Source organism: Carettochelys insculpta, chromosome 23 (assembly GCF_033958435.1).
Source record: "Carettochelys insculpta isolate YL-2023 chromosome 23, ASM3395843v1, whole genome shotgun sequence".
Classification (NCBI taxonomy): domain Eukaryota; kingdom Metazoa; phylum Chordata; order Testudines; family Carettochelyidae; genus Carettochelys; species Carettochelys insculpta.
In genome coordinates, this window is record NC_134159.1 from 4,033,053 (window position 1) to 4,048,432 (window position 15,380).

Here is a 15,380-nt window from a genome sequence, read left to right on the forward strand (position 1 = left end):
ATCCTGTTCATACAACAACGATTATTTCATGCTGGGGCTTGAATGACCTGAGCCATTTTCTGACCCACAGAAAGGCTTGTTCTAATAAAGGGGTGCAGCACGGCACTGTCATGGTGGAACTCGGCCATTAGACTGGGGTTCTTTAAGAACCAGTCCCTGCACCCCAGGAGCCTTCTCAGATGACTGCCTGAACCCCCCATTTCCCACACCTCCTTCCTACACATCATTGGGGTTGTAGCACAACAGGTTGAACTCGAGATTGTCATCCCAGTGCCTGAGCAAAACAAACAGCTGCTGAGCTGCAGCCTTGACTGTCCCCAGGCTGCGGCCCTCAGGGAACTCCTGCTCACTCAGCCACATGCTGGCCTTGGCCGCCACCAGCTCCCACTCGATGAAGTAGGAGGCTGAGCTGTGCTCCAGCCAGGCCAGGGCGACTGCAGTGGCCCAGAGCATCCCCTCCGGCTCTGCCCACTGATGCAGCTCGATATCAAAGAGCAGGGACTGCAGCTCGGAGCTGTCTGACTCGGAGCCTCGGCCGCTGTCGCTCTGCAGCTCCTGAGGTGACTGAATGCTCTCAGGGGAGGAGAAGCGGCGGATGGTGATGGCAGGGGGTGAGAGTTCGGTCTCAGCTTTCAGGGCCTTGGAGAGGCTTTCCACTGTGCTGCCAGAGAAGTGGCGTGGCCGGCTGCCATCCCCCGTCGCCTCGCTGTGGCAATTCAGTGGTGCACCAGCCGCGATGTCTCCATCTGTGGCGCTATCTCTGGAAATGTCGTTAGGTGTCCGTAGCTGCCGGCCACCTGCAGGGCTCTTGAGTTCCTGAGGCAGGCCTGACTTCTTAGTGGCGGAGGTGCTGGCAGAGGGGCTCAGAGCCATGCGGTGGCAGGTGAACGGAGACGTCCACTTCAGTTTCTCCATGGGGATGCCAATTGCTTGGCAGAATGCTGGGTTCAGCAGGAAAGCCCCGCAGGCCAACTGCAGAGACACCTGAGGAGAGGCGTAACATGGCCTTAGCGGGGCACTGGTGTCAGGTTGTGCCAAAGAGCCCACCCTGTGCGCACAGCCAGGGCTCTGGGGTGACCCACCCACCCCATGTGCATGCAGGACTCCAGGTTCACAGGTGAGGCACACTTTGGGCCCTAATGCCCCCCAAATAGGGGAGGTGCCCTCCTCAGTTTTGGATCCAAAGGGTTGCTGGGGGGAGGAGTGGCCCCAACTGGACTCCATTTTACCCCTTGCACACACAGCAGTGGTCTCTGATTTGGTCTCTTCTGCACTGACCAGTTTGGGGCAATTTTCCAGCCCAATGTGAGCAACTCAGGAGGCTGGAGGATTTGGGTACCTGCCAATCAGAACTGACATGACCAGGTCTCTGTGCATGTTGTGCCTTGTGTGCACGTGGCAATGGACCAGAACAGAGAAGGGCATGAGCAAACATTTTCAACCCCACCCAACCCATCATCCCTATGGTATGGCCCCAGCAGCCACAGCCTGAGGTCCGGTTCGGTTGCTTACCACCGGTAGGTAGTCAATGTTCTCATTGCTGCTCTCGGCGCTAGGCTCGTTCACCCGACTCGGAGATTTACTCATGAAACCTTTGGCCGCTCGAGTCAGAAGTCTCGTTTTATTAAGGGTCAATCTGTGCCAAGACAGACAGAGCATTACAAACCTGCCTCTCAGAGCCAGCGCCTCCCACACCTCTCAGCCTTCCCAGGAACTGAAACACGGCACCCCATGCTAAGTTCTGCAGTAATGCGGCCATCGGAGAAACATGCACTCAGTCTGGCTGCTAGATAGCACTTCATCTGGCTTCCCATACAATGGACACAGCCCCTCGCAGATCCTCCTGCCTTTTTCTCTACACTAGACTGCCATGCCATCCTTGCCTCTGGTATGGGAAGTCTCCTTACTCAGCACAGACAAGACTCCTCCCGCTAGCATATGCCAGTCAGAGAGCAAATTCCACCCAGGAGCATCTCCCATTAGACTCTCCAACCAATCAGACAAGGAGGGGACATTTGGAGGACTACCCTTTCTGAGTAGTCAGGAAGCAAACGCTTCAGCATGTCAAACCCACGGAAACCCTGAGCCCTTCCCTGCCACTTTCCCGATGAGCCATATGACTCTGGAGCTCAGAAAGGCATTCCCAAGGACTGGAGACAGGGAGATAGCAGGAAGAGAGTCGGAGGAGGCTGTGGATGGGTGAGAAAGAGAGGGAGCATTTTTCCTTGTTCCCCCATCTCCTGAAGCCATTGGAAAAGGGGTAAGCTTAAAAGGATTTTTGTTCAAAAATGCCTAAGTGACTTAGGTGCCCCAGTCCCCTTGGATTTCAATAGGCCTAGACTTGCACAGTTTTTGCATACCAGATTACACAGAGGTACTTCACCCCCCCACCCCTCACTGAATGGCTCAAGGACATGGTATTAGGTTACACAGCCTTTCACAGATGGCTGCCTGGTTCAAAGCCAGCCTCGCCAGTCAGCTACAGCAAAATGTTCCCAGCTTTAGGCTGGTTGATGTAATCTGAGTTTGGAGATCTGCCTCCCACAGGGCAGGGAGACCACACGAGATACCTCGCAGCAGAGAGACCCCAGATTGACCAAGCCTGAATTTCCTTCTCTCCCCACCGGTAGCCCTTCCAAGGCAGAGTGGGAGAGCACTGGTCGGGCAGTCTGAGGAAGCTCGCCTTGCTGCTGCCATGCAATGCCTCTCTGTTGACTAGAGCCTACACAAACCAAACCTCACAGTTACACCATAATTTCCACCAGATGTGTGGGTGTCACAGCAGGCGTCTGGCCCAGCGATTGCATTCCTTTTGCAAGCACCAAAATAATGCACAACATTTAAAATAAAGACTAAAACCAAGGCTGTTTGTTAATCGCCAGGCTCAACTTGTTGATTGATTATTGTGAAGTTTGGCTCCCAAGCTGCTCACCTGGCCCAGTAAACCAGTCAACATGTGTTACAGCCTCAAAGCAAGAGTGGGCTGCAGAGCATTCTGGTCAGTGAAATTCCCACCCCAAACCCCTTTTCTGGAGTTTAACCAGCTGCTCAATGTGGTCACAGCCCCAACCAGGCTACAGGCTTTCCCTCGTGGGAACCCCTTTTGTCAAGCCCACAGCCATGAGACAACACGGAGTGGCAGAATACTCCCTCCTGCGGTCAGAAGGTCTCAGTGAAGCAGGAAATGCTCTGCTGCCCCTTACCTGGCAGCAAAAAGGGCATCGATGGGCTTCTGGGAGTGAGCAGAGGAAGTCGACGGACTCTGCAGCGGAGCTGGAAGAAATACAGATCCACGGGTGAAATGAGGAACCATCTTGTGTCAAGCACAAGTTAATCAGACATTTCCGGGAGCACCGGCTAGAGGCTGGCTCCTGGATTCTCTTCCTGACTTTCATACCAAGTTGCTTCGTAAACTTGGACAAGTGACTTCGTCTCTCTCTGCCTCCAATTCCTCATCTGTCTAATGGAGATAGGGATACGTATCCACCATTCCAAAAAATGTGGAGATGGGCCTATGGAGGGCTACCTCACAGATGCAGTATGCTTGCACCCTCTAGAAGTCAGAGCACTAATTTAGCTGCCTAAATATGGATCTAGGCCTCTAATTTTAGGCACTAGTGTTTGAAAAATGCTGGACAAAGTTGTTCTCCATCATTCAGTTAAGAACTCAATTCACCAGCCAAAGTGAAAGGCCAATACCAGGTTTGCCAGCTGATACATTTTACAAAGCAGTAACAGAAAGTCATTTGCTCATTCACAGACCTGCTGGGACCTGTCTTTGTAAGTCTGAGCTCTCTCTGTCAGAGCAGGACATTTGCCTACCCTGGCTCAGTGCAGAAAGATGCTGCCTGGCCGCTGGAGGTGAGCTGCTGTGGCAGGAGCAGCACAGAACCCTGAACTCAGATCCTGGTAGGTTAAAACATCTCAGTTCGAAACCTCAGTTGGCTGAAGTGAGGCCACCAGGACCTTGAGATGTCCCATGCACATCTGCTCTTACCTTCTGGGAGACTGTAGCGCTCCCAGCCAGAGAAGGCAGGTGTACTGCAGGGTGATAGGCTGTTCTCATCTGTATCTGCAACAGAAGAAGCACAACGGCCACATTACCCTTTTCCATATCATTACTGTGCTGTGCCAGCATCACCGGAGCTTTGGAGTGAAGGTCACAACCACCCACCTCGGCCACCTCCTCCTCCATTGCAGTCAGTCCGTCTACTAGTTTGTTCAGCACTATGGGCACCACAATGGACTGTGCCATCGCCCTCCCCCAGCTCCCAGTTTCCATTGCTTGGCCAGACCTTCTGCTGGAGTAAATGAGCTAGCTGCACTGGTGTTGATAGAATTCTGCTGGTTTACAGTAGCTGAGGATGCAGCTACCTTCTCTGCCAGTCTCTAAATCAAAACCATCACCCTGGTGACACTGAAATCTGCAGTGGGAAAGCACCATGTCACTGTGATGTTGTGACCACACACAGCATCCTTGGGTGCCTCTTCTGCTGTGACCACACTGTAATCATGAACAGACACCACTGCATCCTTACCCATCTGCCTTGTCTCTCACCAGTGCTGGCAGCACCTTCATCAACACTATTTGAGCTATCGTCCAGTCACTTCACACCTCCACATCTGCTGTCTCTTAGTGGAGTCTGATGGACTTCTGCTTTAGGGGTGGAGCTGGGGGGCATTTTGCTCTCAGCTGCATTCTAATCTGTCCTGTTGGACCTGGCTGTACCATCATACTGAACTGAAAGGTGTGAGAGTGAAAGGACCTCCCAAACAGCCATATACTGCTGTGACACTGCAGATCTGACTTGTGACCTTAATTCTACTCTGCTATAATCTAGGAAGAGAGGGTAACCTAGAACCAGGAGTGGAGCAGCATAAGAATCATTCCTACTCTCATCTCTATCCCTGAGTCACCTGTTGGGCATGTCAGAAACATTAATTTCCTCCCCTGAGATGGGGACAATGCCATTTTCCTGAGTGCTGCACCATTTAGAAGTCTGGAAGCTGCTTGGCACCCTGGAATGGAAAGTGCCCCAGGAATGCCTACTCCAAGACAGCCCATACTTTATTCATTCCAGGAAAGATAATCTACTATGTATAAGCCTCAAATGCTGGAAAAAAACCCCAAAGCCCAGTGGGTTTTGAGAATGTGATCTGAGCACATATAGAATATGGGCAGCAAGTTACAGCATCATCCAACAGGTTCCTGGCTATACCTGTTGGTTTGGCTTTTCAAATGCCCTTCAGCGGTGGTTTACTCTCTCTTTCAGTCAGAGATTTCCTCTCCTTTCTCTCAGAGACAGGAAAACTTTTTGTCTCAGAAAGGTTTGTGCTCATCCTCTCAGTGCAGCCTGCAGCTCCATGATGCCAGGGAACCTGGTGTAGTTGCTGGGACACTGCTAGCCATCAAGAGCTGATTAGTTAGCTTTTCAGGTTAAATTAGCCTTGAGAAGCTGGGTAGTTCGGGGATAAGATGCCAGGTCGACTGGATTATTTATTCTAACAACATGTGTCGTTCCATTGTCAAATCCTTCGAACAGGCAGGAGGCATGTAGCAGAAACCAGGGAGGGGGCAGCAAATTTCTGAAGTCTTTAAGGAGGGGCCAAAACTTGGTCAAACTACACCTTTGACCTCTGGTGTGGGCGAAGACATCCACTATCCAGGCAGATGGAGGGGACAGGCTCAGCAATGGGCACTATGGGATGGTCTTTGATTGACAAGGGGTGGGGATGTGGACTAGAAAAAGTGACAACCCAATTTTAAAGACCGCTAGCGAGAATGGTGCAGGTGCTAAAGGAGGAAGGGAAGCGGTACGGCCCGATTATGAACGTCGATAAAACAAAAACAATGGTATTTGCAGATAAGCAAATAGGAAGGAAGATCAGTGTAGATGGGATTGAACTAGAGAACGTAGAGAAGTTCATGTATCTGGGAAGCAGCATAACATATGATCTAGACTGTAAGAACAAAACAGCGACTGGACTAGCGAAAGCAAGAGCGAGTTTGAAGGTGATGGATAAGATCCGGAAAATGAAAAGTGATTAGCTTAGGAACAAAGCTGAGCATCTAGAAAATGTGTGTGTTGATCAGCATGTTGTATGGATGCGAGACATGGTGATAACGAAAGATTCAAAGAGAAGGATATTGGCATTTGAGAGGAGCTGTTATAGAGAGACCCTGAGAATGGGATGGATACAGAAGGTCACCAAAAATAACTATATAGGAAGATTCAGCCAAAAGAGAACCTACTGCAGAAGGGTATACAACAGAATTTACAGCTATTCAGGCATATCTGCAGAATGAATAAGAAATAAAAAGTAAAGACCCTGGTATTCGGCATAATGGACGGTTCGAATAGGAGAGGCAGACCCTACAGAGAATGGGTAGATGATATAGTAGATTGCGGAGCTAGTCTACAGCAACTAAGCCACTTGGCAGTAGACAGGGAAAGATGGAAGGAAATAGAGGAGGCGTCAGACACCAATGGGCACTGAGCTCATGGTTGTTGATGATGAACCTCAAACCGTGGAACTCACTGCCACAGGCAACTGTGGAATCAAACACTGCAGTAACATTCAGCAAAGACCAGGTGTTTAATTGTACGATTCCAAATAGCATCTGTGAGTTACTCTAGCTAGGGGAGAAATGACCAGAAATAACAATCCTCACAGTTCAGAAAACAAATAGATGGTTAGCAGGGGTCAGGGAGAATCCATCTCCTCCCCGTGGCAGAGGACTGTGCAGCAAGGTGCACTGTGGGAACATTATAGCCTCCTTTAGACGACCTGGTACTGCCCACATCCATGAAGAGGACATAGGATTAAATGGACCATTGGTCTGTTCCAGCTTGGCAGAGCTGATGTACTTGTACATACAAGTGTGAATCAGTGGCATGTCATTGATGTGAATAGCTTCAACTGTTTTCTCCATTGACTTCTGTCCAGCTCAGCTGCTTTCCAAAGCTAAGGATCCAGTTGTTTGTATTTATGGTTGTGTTTCAATGCATATCAGAGGAGCTGGCCAATGGGGCTGATGATGATAATTCTTGCTTTACAATATAACAATGGCCGTGTCTACACTAGCCCCAAACTTTGAAATGGCCACGCAAATGGCCATTTCGAAGTTTACTAATGAAACACTGAAATGCATATTCAGCGCTTCATTAGCATGCGGTTGGCCACAGCGCTTCAAAATTGACACAGCTCTCAGCCACGCGGCTCGTCCAGACAGGGCTCCTTTTCGAAAGGACCCCGCCTATGTCGAAATCTCCTTATTCCCATGAGCAGATGGAGTAGGCGGGATCCTTTCGAAAAGGAGCCCCGTCTGGACGAGCCGCGCGGCTGTGAGCCGTGTCAATTTCGAAGCACCGCGGCCGCCCACATGCTAATGAAGCGCTGAATATGAATTTCAGCACTTCATTAGTAAACTTCGAAATGGCCATTTGCGTGGCCATTTCGAAGTCTGGGACTAGTGTAGACGTAACCAATGTCTGCACGTGCAGCTAGTTCAAAACGTTCCTGTGCACTCTCCTGGAGGAGACCTCTGCAGAGACTTAACTTGGCTGACTCTAGACAGATCCTGAGCGAAAATGTGCTTTTCAGTGCTGTTACTTTCACACAATCATGAATTCCAGCTTTCTTCTTGTCCCCAAACAAGAAGATCATTTTAATTCAGCAGCAGTCGTGGCTGCATGAGACAAAGCCCAGCCTACCTCACCTTAGTTAGCAGGAGATTTACAGAGACAGTCAAGTGTCTGATGTCCCCCAGTTGCTAATTACAGCAGGCTCAGCCCCTCGTGTCTCCTATGTTGGGGCTGCCAGTTAACATTGGAAATCAGCAAGTTACATCTCATGATCTGAGAATTTCAGAATAAGTTATATTCTAGGTGCCCTGTTTCGGGAGATGGATTCCAGCTGTCCCGCTTGTATGCTTTGCTACTTGTCAGACTTTTCATGTGACAGTAGCTGGATATACAATTTTCCAACGAGCTATTCTCTTTGCCATGGAGAAGAGCCAGACAACTCTACAGCAGGCTGGAGTATAACCCAAATGGACTGCCTTCCTCTGCCAGCCAGAGTGTTGTAATTCAAGATGTGTAGCTGTTGGCCTGGTTGCGCTCAGATTACAGATTCCTGCTGGGGGGAATCCCAGCCCTATTGCAGTCAATGGCAAAACTACTATTGGCTTCAGTAGGGTCAGGATTTCATCCTGAAAATGGTATCCTTGCCTACAGCAGCTCAACTCTCTGCTGCCGGTAGAACCAAGCCAGAATTTTGAGGACAGCCACAGAAAATTAAACCTCTTCCACAAATATAATTGTATCAAGGGACCACTCTGAGGCTCTGGCTGGGTGCGTTCTGAGACCGAAAAAGGAAGTTTGTCTCAAAAGCCTCAGAGTATAGGACAAGGAGCAATAGAGCTTAAACTGTAGCAAGGGAGATTTAGGTTGGACATTAGGAAAAACTTCCTAACTGTCAGAGTAGTTAAACATTAGAATAAATTGCCTGGGGAGGTTGTGGAATTTCCATCACTGTAGATATTTAAGAGCAGGTTACACAGACATCTATCAGGGATGGTCTAGATGGTGCTTGGTCCTGCCATGAGGCAGGGGACTGGACTCAATGACCTCTCAAGGTCCCTTCCAGTTCTATGATTCTATTATACTAAATTTTCCATTGTCCTATGGGGAGCAGACTGCCTCCCTGATTCATACCTGGTTTTCACGGAAAGATCAGAAAGGATCTGGGTTACCCACTATCGTGTAACTGGCTAGACAGGCAGAGAGGCTATATGGACAGCAAGAGAGTTCTAAGAACACCTCAGAGCCAAACCTTCACCAGAATCCTGCACCAAACATTTTTAAGACTCATAAATAACTGGACTGTTTCCCTGGTCTCCCACTGTCTAAAAACGTTTAATTTTCCTGGTCACCTCTGTGTTTTGTATATCTGGCAGGACCAGAAACAGAGGGGCCCAAATAACACAAAAGTAAGCTCATTTGCTTTACAGCTCGGGCCCACCCAGAGGCACAAATTGCAGGGATTGCTGTTAAGTGCTCAGAAGGCTTGGTTTGGATCTCATACCCATTTTATACAAGAGTTACTGGCTGCAAAAAGGAGAGGATGCTAGCATGTGTCAATGCACATTCTCTGTAAGATCATACCCATGGGTTTCAAACCACTGAGCTCAATTATTTCAATGCTGAGCTGCAGCAGGGCAGCAATCTTACTCATGCTGTGAAATCCATCATCTGCTCCATCCAGGCCACAAGTCGACTGGGTGCGGCCAAGTCCAACAGAGAAAACTCGGTGCCTTCTGCTTCCTGAGCTTGAGCTCCGTTGGCTGCCTTGTTTGGATGCCGACCCTTCACATGAACAAAGGGAATTACCAGCATTACCATTCCCAAAGGACAGACAAGCAGAATGGCAATAAGATGAATTGGGTGAACTCAGTCACTTCACGGCTTCCCAGCCTAGCAATGGCACTCTCCTTCACCCTGGCTGCTGTATACCTGTCTGGCCTAGGAGCACCTTCCTCACCAGTAGGCCACTCCTATGGCATTCACTCTATGGCTAAGACTCAGGACACCTCTGAGAGTCCATTGTTTTCCTAACTGGCCACTGGCACTTAAGACAGGTACATTTGTCATACTTCCACCAACCAAGCTGATGCCCTTTCCAGCTGCAATGAACCCTTTGCCATAGACGTGGGCCTTCGTAAGAGCCCAGTCACAGAGACCCCCCTCACCTCCAGGCCCCACACTGGCTGTGGTCAGTCAGGACTCTGTAGTACAGGTTGAACCTCTCTAATCCAGAACACTCATTTGGCAACATCTGTAATCCGGCATGATTTTAGTTAGCTGGATAATCTCTTATATGGCCATGACCAAGCTTCCCACTGTCCCATAAAGTTTGTTTCCAGCCACCATCCCTGGCTCTCAGTGTTCTGTGTTGTTATTTAGCTGTATTTTACCCCTAAATGTCTGCTAAGAGTTCAGTAAGCAGTGGAAGTGTTGGTAATTGTGCTAGCCAATATTGACCTCCCGTGGTCCAGCAAATTCTCTCATCCAGTGCTGGTCAGGTCCTGAGGATTAGAGAGGTTCAACATGTAGTGAGAAAAGCTCCTGGCCTCCAAGTTGAGCAAGCACACCGTTGGATGCCAATGCCGGACCATTTAAACCAGAACAAATCAGCAGTCATGTAGCACTTTAAAGACTAACAAAATAATTTATTAGGTGATGAGATTTCATGGGACAGACTCACTTCATCAGATCTACAGCATTTCCAGTCCAGACTGACAGCTATATAGCACAGAGGTACAAAAAAAAAAAAAGGGGAAGAAAGAAAAACTAACAAATCACATACACGGAACTGAGGGAGGGGGTCAGGGGGTGAGAAACTGAGTGTCTTGCTTGAGAGTATTATGAATACCAAAGGAAGGGAAACAGCAATTATCTCATGTGTACAAAGACTATCTCTAGTGAGACCAAGTGTCAATGTATCAAATTTGAGCACAAACTCCAGTTCACACATCTCCCGTTGTAATCTGCTGTTAAAGTCTCTTTGTTGTAGGACACATATTCTCAGGTCTTTAACAGAATGGCCCACTCCACTGAAATGCTCACTGACAGGTTTGTGTGTATTAAGTTTCCTAGTGTCTGCTCTGTGACCATTCATTCTTTGGCAAAGGGTTTGCCCAGTTTGTCAATAACAGAACACTACTTGTCATTAGCTATAGCCGCCAGCTCAAATGCCTGCAGCACATCATCAAAAACCTCAGTAGAGATAACAATTTTCTCATGCATTAATATATGGAGATATACCTATCTCAGAACTGGAAGGGACCTTCAGAGGTCACTGAGTCCAGGCCCCTGCCCTCTTGGCAGGACCAAGCACCATGCCCTACAGTTTTTTTTTTTTAAATCTATTTGCCCTAGACCCCCTAAGTTGCTTCCTCAAAGATTGAGCTCACAGCCCTGGGTTTAGCAGGCCAATGCTCAAACCACTGTTATCACTCCCCCCACCCCTTTTCTTTTTTTCTTTCCCTCCTAAAGATATTAACAAGTTACAAGGACTGTTTCCCTTCCTTTGGTATTCGTAATGATCTCAGGCAAGACACTTAGTTTCTTTCCCGCTTGCCCCCTTTGGTTCCGTGTATCTGATTTTTCAGTTTTGATTTTGGTTTTTTTGGACCTTGGTACTATATAACTGTCAGTCTGTACTGGAAATGCTACAGATCTGAGGAAGTGGGTCTGTCCCAGAAAAGCTCATCACCTAATAAATTATTTTGTTAGTCTTTAAGACGCTACATGACTGCTTGTTTGTTTTTTTAGAATACAGACTAACACAGCTACCTCTCTGTTACACCTAAACCAGGAGCACCATGAAGAATTGCACTGGAGTAGCTGGAGATCCCGGCCCCAGCTGTCCTAAGCCTCACAGAGGAGAATGGATTTGGCATTATTACCGCTGGCAGGCCTGAGTTTTCACTGCCCAGGCTCTGCAGTGCTGCTTGAAAAGGGTTTCCAGTGTGACATTCTCTGATGTTCCTGTGCAAGGCAGCTTAGAGGATAAGCTGGGAGTGTGGGATGACCACGAGCCCCAGCCTAGTAACAGTGCTGTGCTGGAGTGTCCTGTTACCTGCATTGGTATATTCGACCACTGTTGGTAGGTAGTCACTGGTGCTCAGGTCCACTGGGATAAAGGCTGTGTACTTGCTGATGACATTGCAGGCTCTGCTGGTTTGAACAGCATTTACCTGGTACCGCCTCCCAGACCCTGTAGGGCAAGAGATGTCAGGTTACAATTCATGAGCTCTGTGGGCTTGGTCCCTCTCTTGGGACACCTCCACTCCATCATCTTCTCACTGGCATTCTTAGCAAAGACACCCAGGGCTGAATCGACCAGGAGGAGTGGCAAAACACTTTGCCCAGCGCACTGGTCTCTCTGGGGCAGATTCAAGGCACAGGAGCATGGGTTAGCCTGGGGATATATTTGTGGCTGCTTCAAACTGAAGTCCTATTCTGCAGCTGACTACATAGTGCTAGTCTCGAGGGCCAGATGCCACCTGGTCCAGGGCTCTCAGTCCAGCCTCTAAGCACTGAGGCAACCAAAATGATTCAAGGGCTGGAGTACATGATCTATAAGGAGCGGCTGAGAGGTTTGGGCTTCTTTAGTGTGCAGAAGAGAAGAGTAAGGAGGGAATCTGAGAGCAGCCTTCAACTTCCTGAAGGCGGGTTCATAGAGGCTGGTGAGAGGCTGTTCTCAGTGCTGACAGATGGCAGAACAAGGAGCAATGGTCTGAAGTTACAGATGGAGAGGTGTAGGTTGCATATTAGGAAAAACTATTTAATTAGGAGGGTGGTGAAGCACTGGAGTGCGTTACCTAGAGAGGTGGTGGTATCTCCATCCCTGGAGTTTTTAAGTCCCAGCTTGACAAAATCCTGGCTGGGATGACTTAGTTGGGGTTGGTCCTGCTTTTGGCAGGGGGTGGACTCAAGGACCTCCTGAGGTCCCTTCCAGCCTTAGGAGTCTATGAGTCTAACTCACACAAAAAAGAAAGCCAGCCTAGTATTACACTGCCCAGAGAGAGGCACTCCAGCAATCCACTAGGCCAGCTTGGAGCTTCCTCCCAAGCGTGGCAGAGGCAGAGCTGAGCACAAGCGAAACAGCCTAGCGAAGGGGCAGGAGAGATTGCTTTGAGTGGCAGGGGCTGCCTATTAGATTCCCCTACCCTGATCCTTCTCCCTCCCTCCCCTGGTTTAACTTCCTCCTCACTGTGTGTCCCCAAGTTCCCCATCCCAGCTTTTATTCACAAGGCAGGGCATGGAGGTGAGCTGCCCAGAGGGGGCTGAGTCAGCTTTAGGGGTACAGCCAGGTCAGTCAATCAGGCTGCCAGCTCTTCTGTACCTTAATATTGAGCTGTAGGGTCTTCACTCAGGCACCCCACTGATCTGAGGCACTGAGATCATTTGAATGGCCCGGTGGCTCTTTGCCGCTGTAGCACAGATAGGACCATGGTCAGCATTTGCCAGGCTTGCACCAGTTGGCGCCGGCACCTTATGAAACCCCTTATGTGTTTCCTTATCCGTTGTACCGCACCACCGGGAAGTGACACAGCGCAATGTGCTGCAATAAGACACCTCTCAGCCCCCTCCGCCCCCACCCCCCCACAAACCATCCCCACTTGGGTCAATGGGCCAAGCCAAAAGCCCCACGTGCTTCCAACCAGCAGCGCTACGCAGCTTTGGCAGTGCTCCTCAGTGCGGCAGGGCAGGGAATGGAAAGGTTCATGTGAACCTGTGAGGCCAATATGCTGCCTGTATGCAGCTGGGACTGGGGAGGGGTGGGGAACTTAGTTAAAGATGAAGGCCAGCTGGGGTGGTGACTGTAAACGGAAGTTAACTTAGGAGGGGGCTGTGGACACATGGGTTGAATCTGTGGGTGCTCTGGAGCTGGTGTGCCCACAGGAAAAAAACAACAGGCGCTTAGCATCCATTGGCAGCCTCACCTCACTGTCTCCTCTGCTGGCAGCTCTGCCAATTAACTCCTTCCCCTCCCTCCCATTGACGACTGGCTAGTGAAAGCAGCCAGTGTTTCAATATCGCATGCTGCAAAGAGCTGCAGGGACATGCTGAACAGCCCCATGCAGCAGGTGAGCATCACAGGGCTAAGGAGGCCGGAAGGCTCAAGGAGGAAGTTCAGGGAAGAGTTGACACTGGGATCCTCAGGGCAGCAGAGAAGTCTGGCAGCAGGCCAGGAGAGACTAGGAGGCAGCTCTGGTGAAAAATCCTCCTACCAGGGCAGGATCTGCACAGCCTGGAAGAGAGGCCCTTAACTGAGGACCTGTGGAAGTGACACCAAACAGGGGTGGAAGGTTAAGCCCAAGGAGCATGGGAGTTTGGAGAAGGTGTGCTCTTGGTTTGGGATTTCTGAGGTCATTCCAGGGGAGAGCCTTGCAAATCCTGGCCCTGAGAGAAGGGTGAAATTTAAGGGTGCAGTGGGAGAGACCAGCTGACTAGCTGCCGTCAGTAGAGGCAGGAGTGAGGTATCTGACAGAACAGCCCTTGCCTGTTGATCATAGGCCCGTGGAGTGGAACCCAGTGTAATGGGTGAGCCTGAGTTCCCCTACCCACCACTAGGAAGGTGGTGTGAAACCCTGGACAGCACTGGATAAGGAGTTTTGAGAACCTGGAGACAAAAAGGGGTTTGAGGCACATGGGGCCTCCAGTCAGGGCACAAACCTTTCTGTAAGCACGCTGAGGTTGGCTTTGTTGGACTAGTTGAGACCCAGAAGGGGTGGAACTAACATGGGATCTGGCTGGGGGAATGGAGTCACAAGCAGCAGCATATGCCAGCACCAGAGTGACCACCCAAAGGGGGTATGGGGGAGAGAAGAGATGCTGTGCTGTGCCTGGCCAGAGCCCAGCACACCCACAGAGAACGAGTTTTCTACCATGCATACCCAGCTCCCATCTAAGCAACAGTATCTCCTCCTCACTTCCTCGTCAGCATGTGTGCCTTTTGAGGCTGGCCAGTGAGTCACTCCTTGTTTCATAATGCCTTCATTTGAGTGTATTTCTCCACAACAATTGCCCTCCTCAGTTACTTCAAGAAAGGACGAAGACCAGAGAGATGTGACCAGCTGAGGAAATCGCTAGTGGTATGCTGACTCCTCTGCCCTGTCCCCCGACTGTCTCTCCCACACTGCCAAAGGCCACGCCCTAACTAACTCCTGAGGGCCAAATTCATCCCTTATTCCACTGAAATCAGGGGAATTAGCGCAGTGATGCCTTTTGGGTTCATATGTCTTGGAGTTCATATGTCTTTGGGTTCGTGTCTTTCAGACCAATTCTGTGCTGAGTTACTGCCTGCGTATGCCCCAGAGTTCAACGGGTTTGAAATGGAGCAGAATTTGACTCCCTTCACTCCCAACAATGGACAGGGAAAGACAAATATAACCCTCCCCAGACACTGAAGCAACTCCCCAAAACTCAAACCACAGCCGCACAGTCTCAAAATGCTCTGCTTCTTTTCTGAGCCCACTCATTTTCGGGGCCGGGACTGGAGGCAGAAACAATGACATTCAGAGAGGGAAAAAGAACACTTCTCTACTCTTCTGGCTGTGCTGGAAGTGGGAAATACCAGAAATATCAGAAAGGGAACTTGCGAGCCAGAGATTGCCAGCCCAGGAGGTTTGGCTAATTCATAGACTTGTTCAGAGAAGCGTCCAAACAGCTCTGCTAGCAGTGATGATTGGGGTAGATTTTTTTTTTCTGGTTGAGTCTAAATTTCTGAATACTTATTTGAAGGGAACCATTTGATGTTACATTCAAAGCCAGGTCCAGAGAATTGCAACTCCAGGGTGGAGAGGGCTG

General features: G+C 49.6%; 1 protein-coding gene across 1 annotated transcript in view; it reads right to left on the bottom strand.

The window, feature by feature from the left end:
• Positions 1-216: 216 nt before the first annotated feature.
• Positions 217-15,380, bottom strand: part of VWA5B1 (von Willebrand factor A domain containing 5B1) — a 57,000-nt gene continuing 41,836 nt past the window's right edge. Inside the window, exons 16-21 of the mRNA XM_074975743.1 lie at positions 11,644-11,781; positions 9,234-9,368; positions 3,998-4,072; positions 3,204-3,273; positions 1,513-1,636; positions 217-984 (exon numbers count right to left, since the gene is read on the bottom strand). Of these exons, the coding sequence (XP_074831844.1) occupies positions 217-984; positions 1,513-1,636; positions 3,204-3,273; positions 3,998-4,072; positions 9,234-9,368; positions 11,644-11,781 (1,310 nt within the window). The remainder of the gene's footprint in view (positions 985-1,512; positions 1,637-3,203; positions 3,274-3,997; positions 4,073-9,233; positions 9,369-11,643; positions 11,782-15,380) is intronic.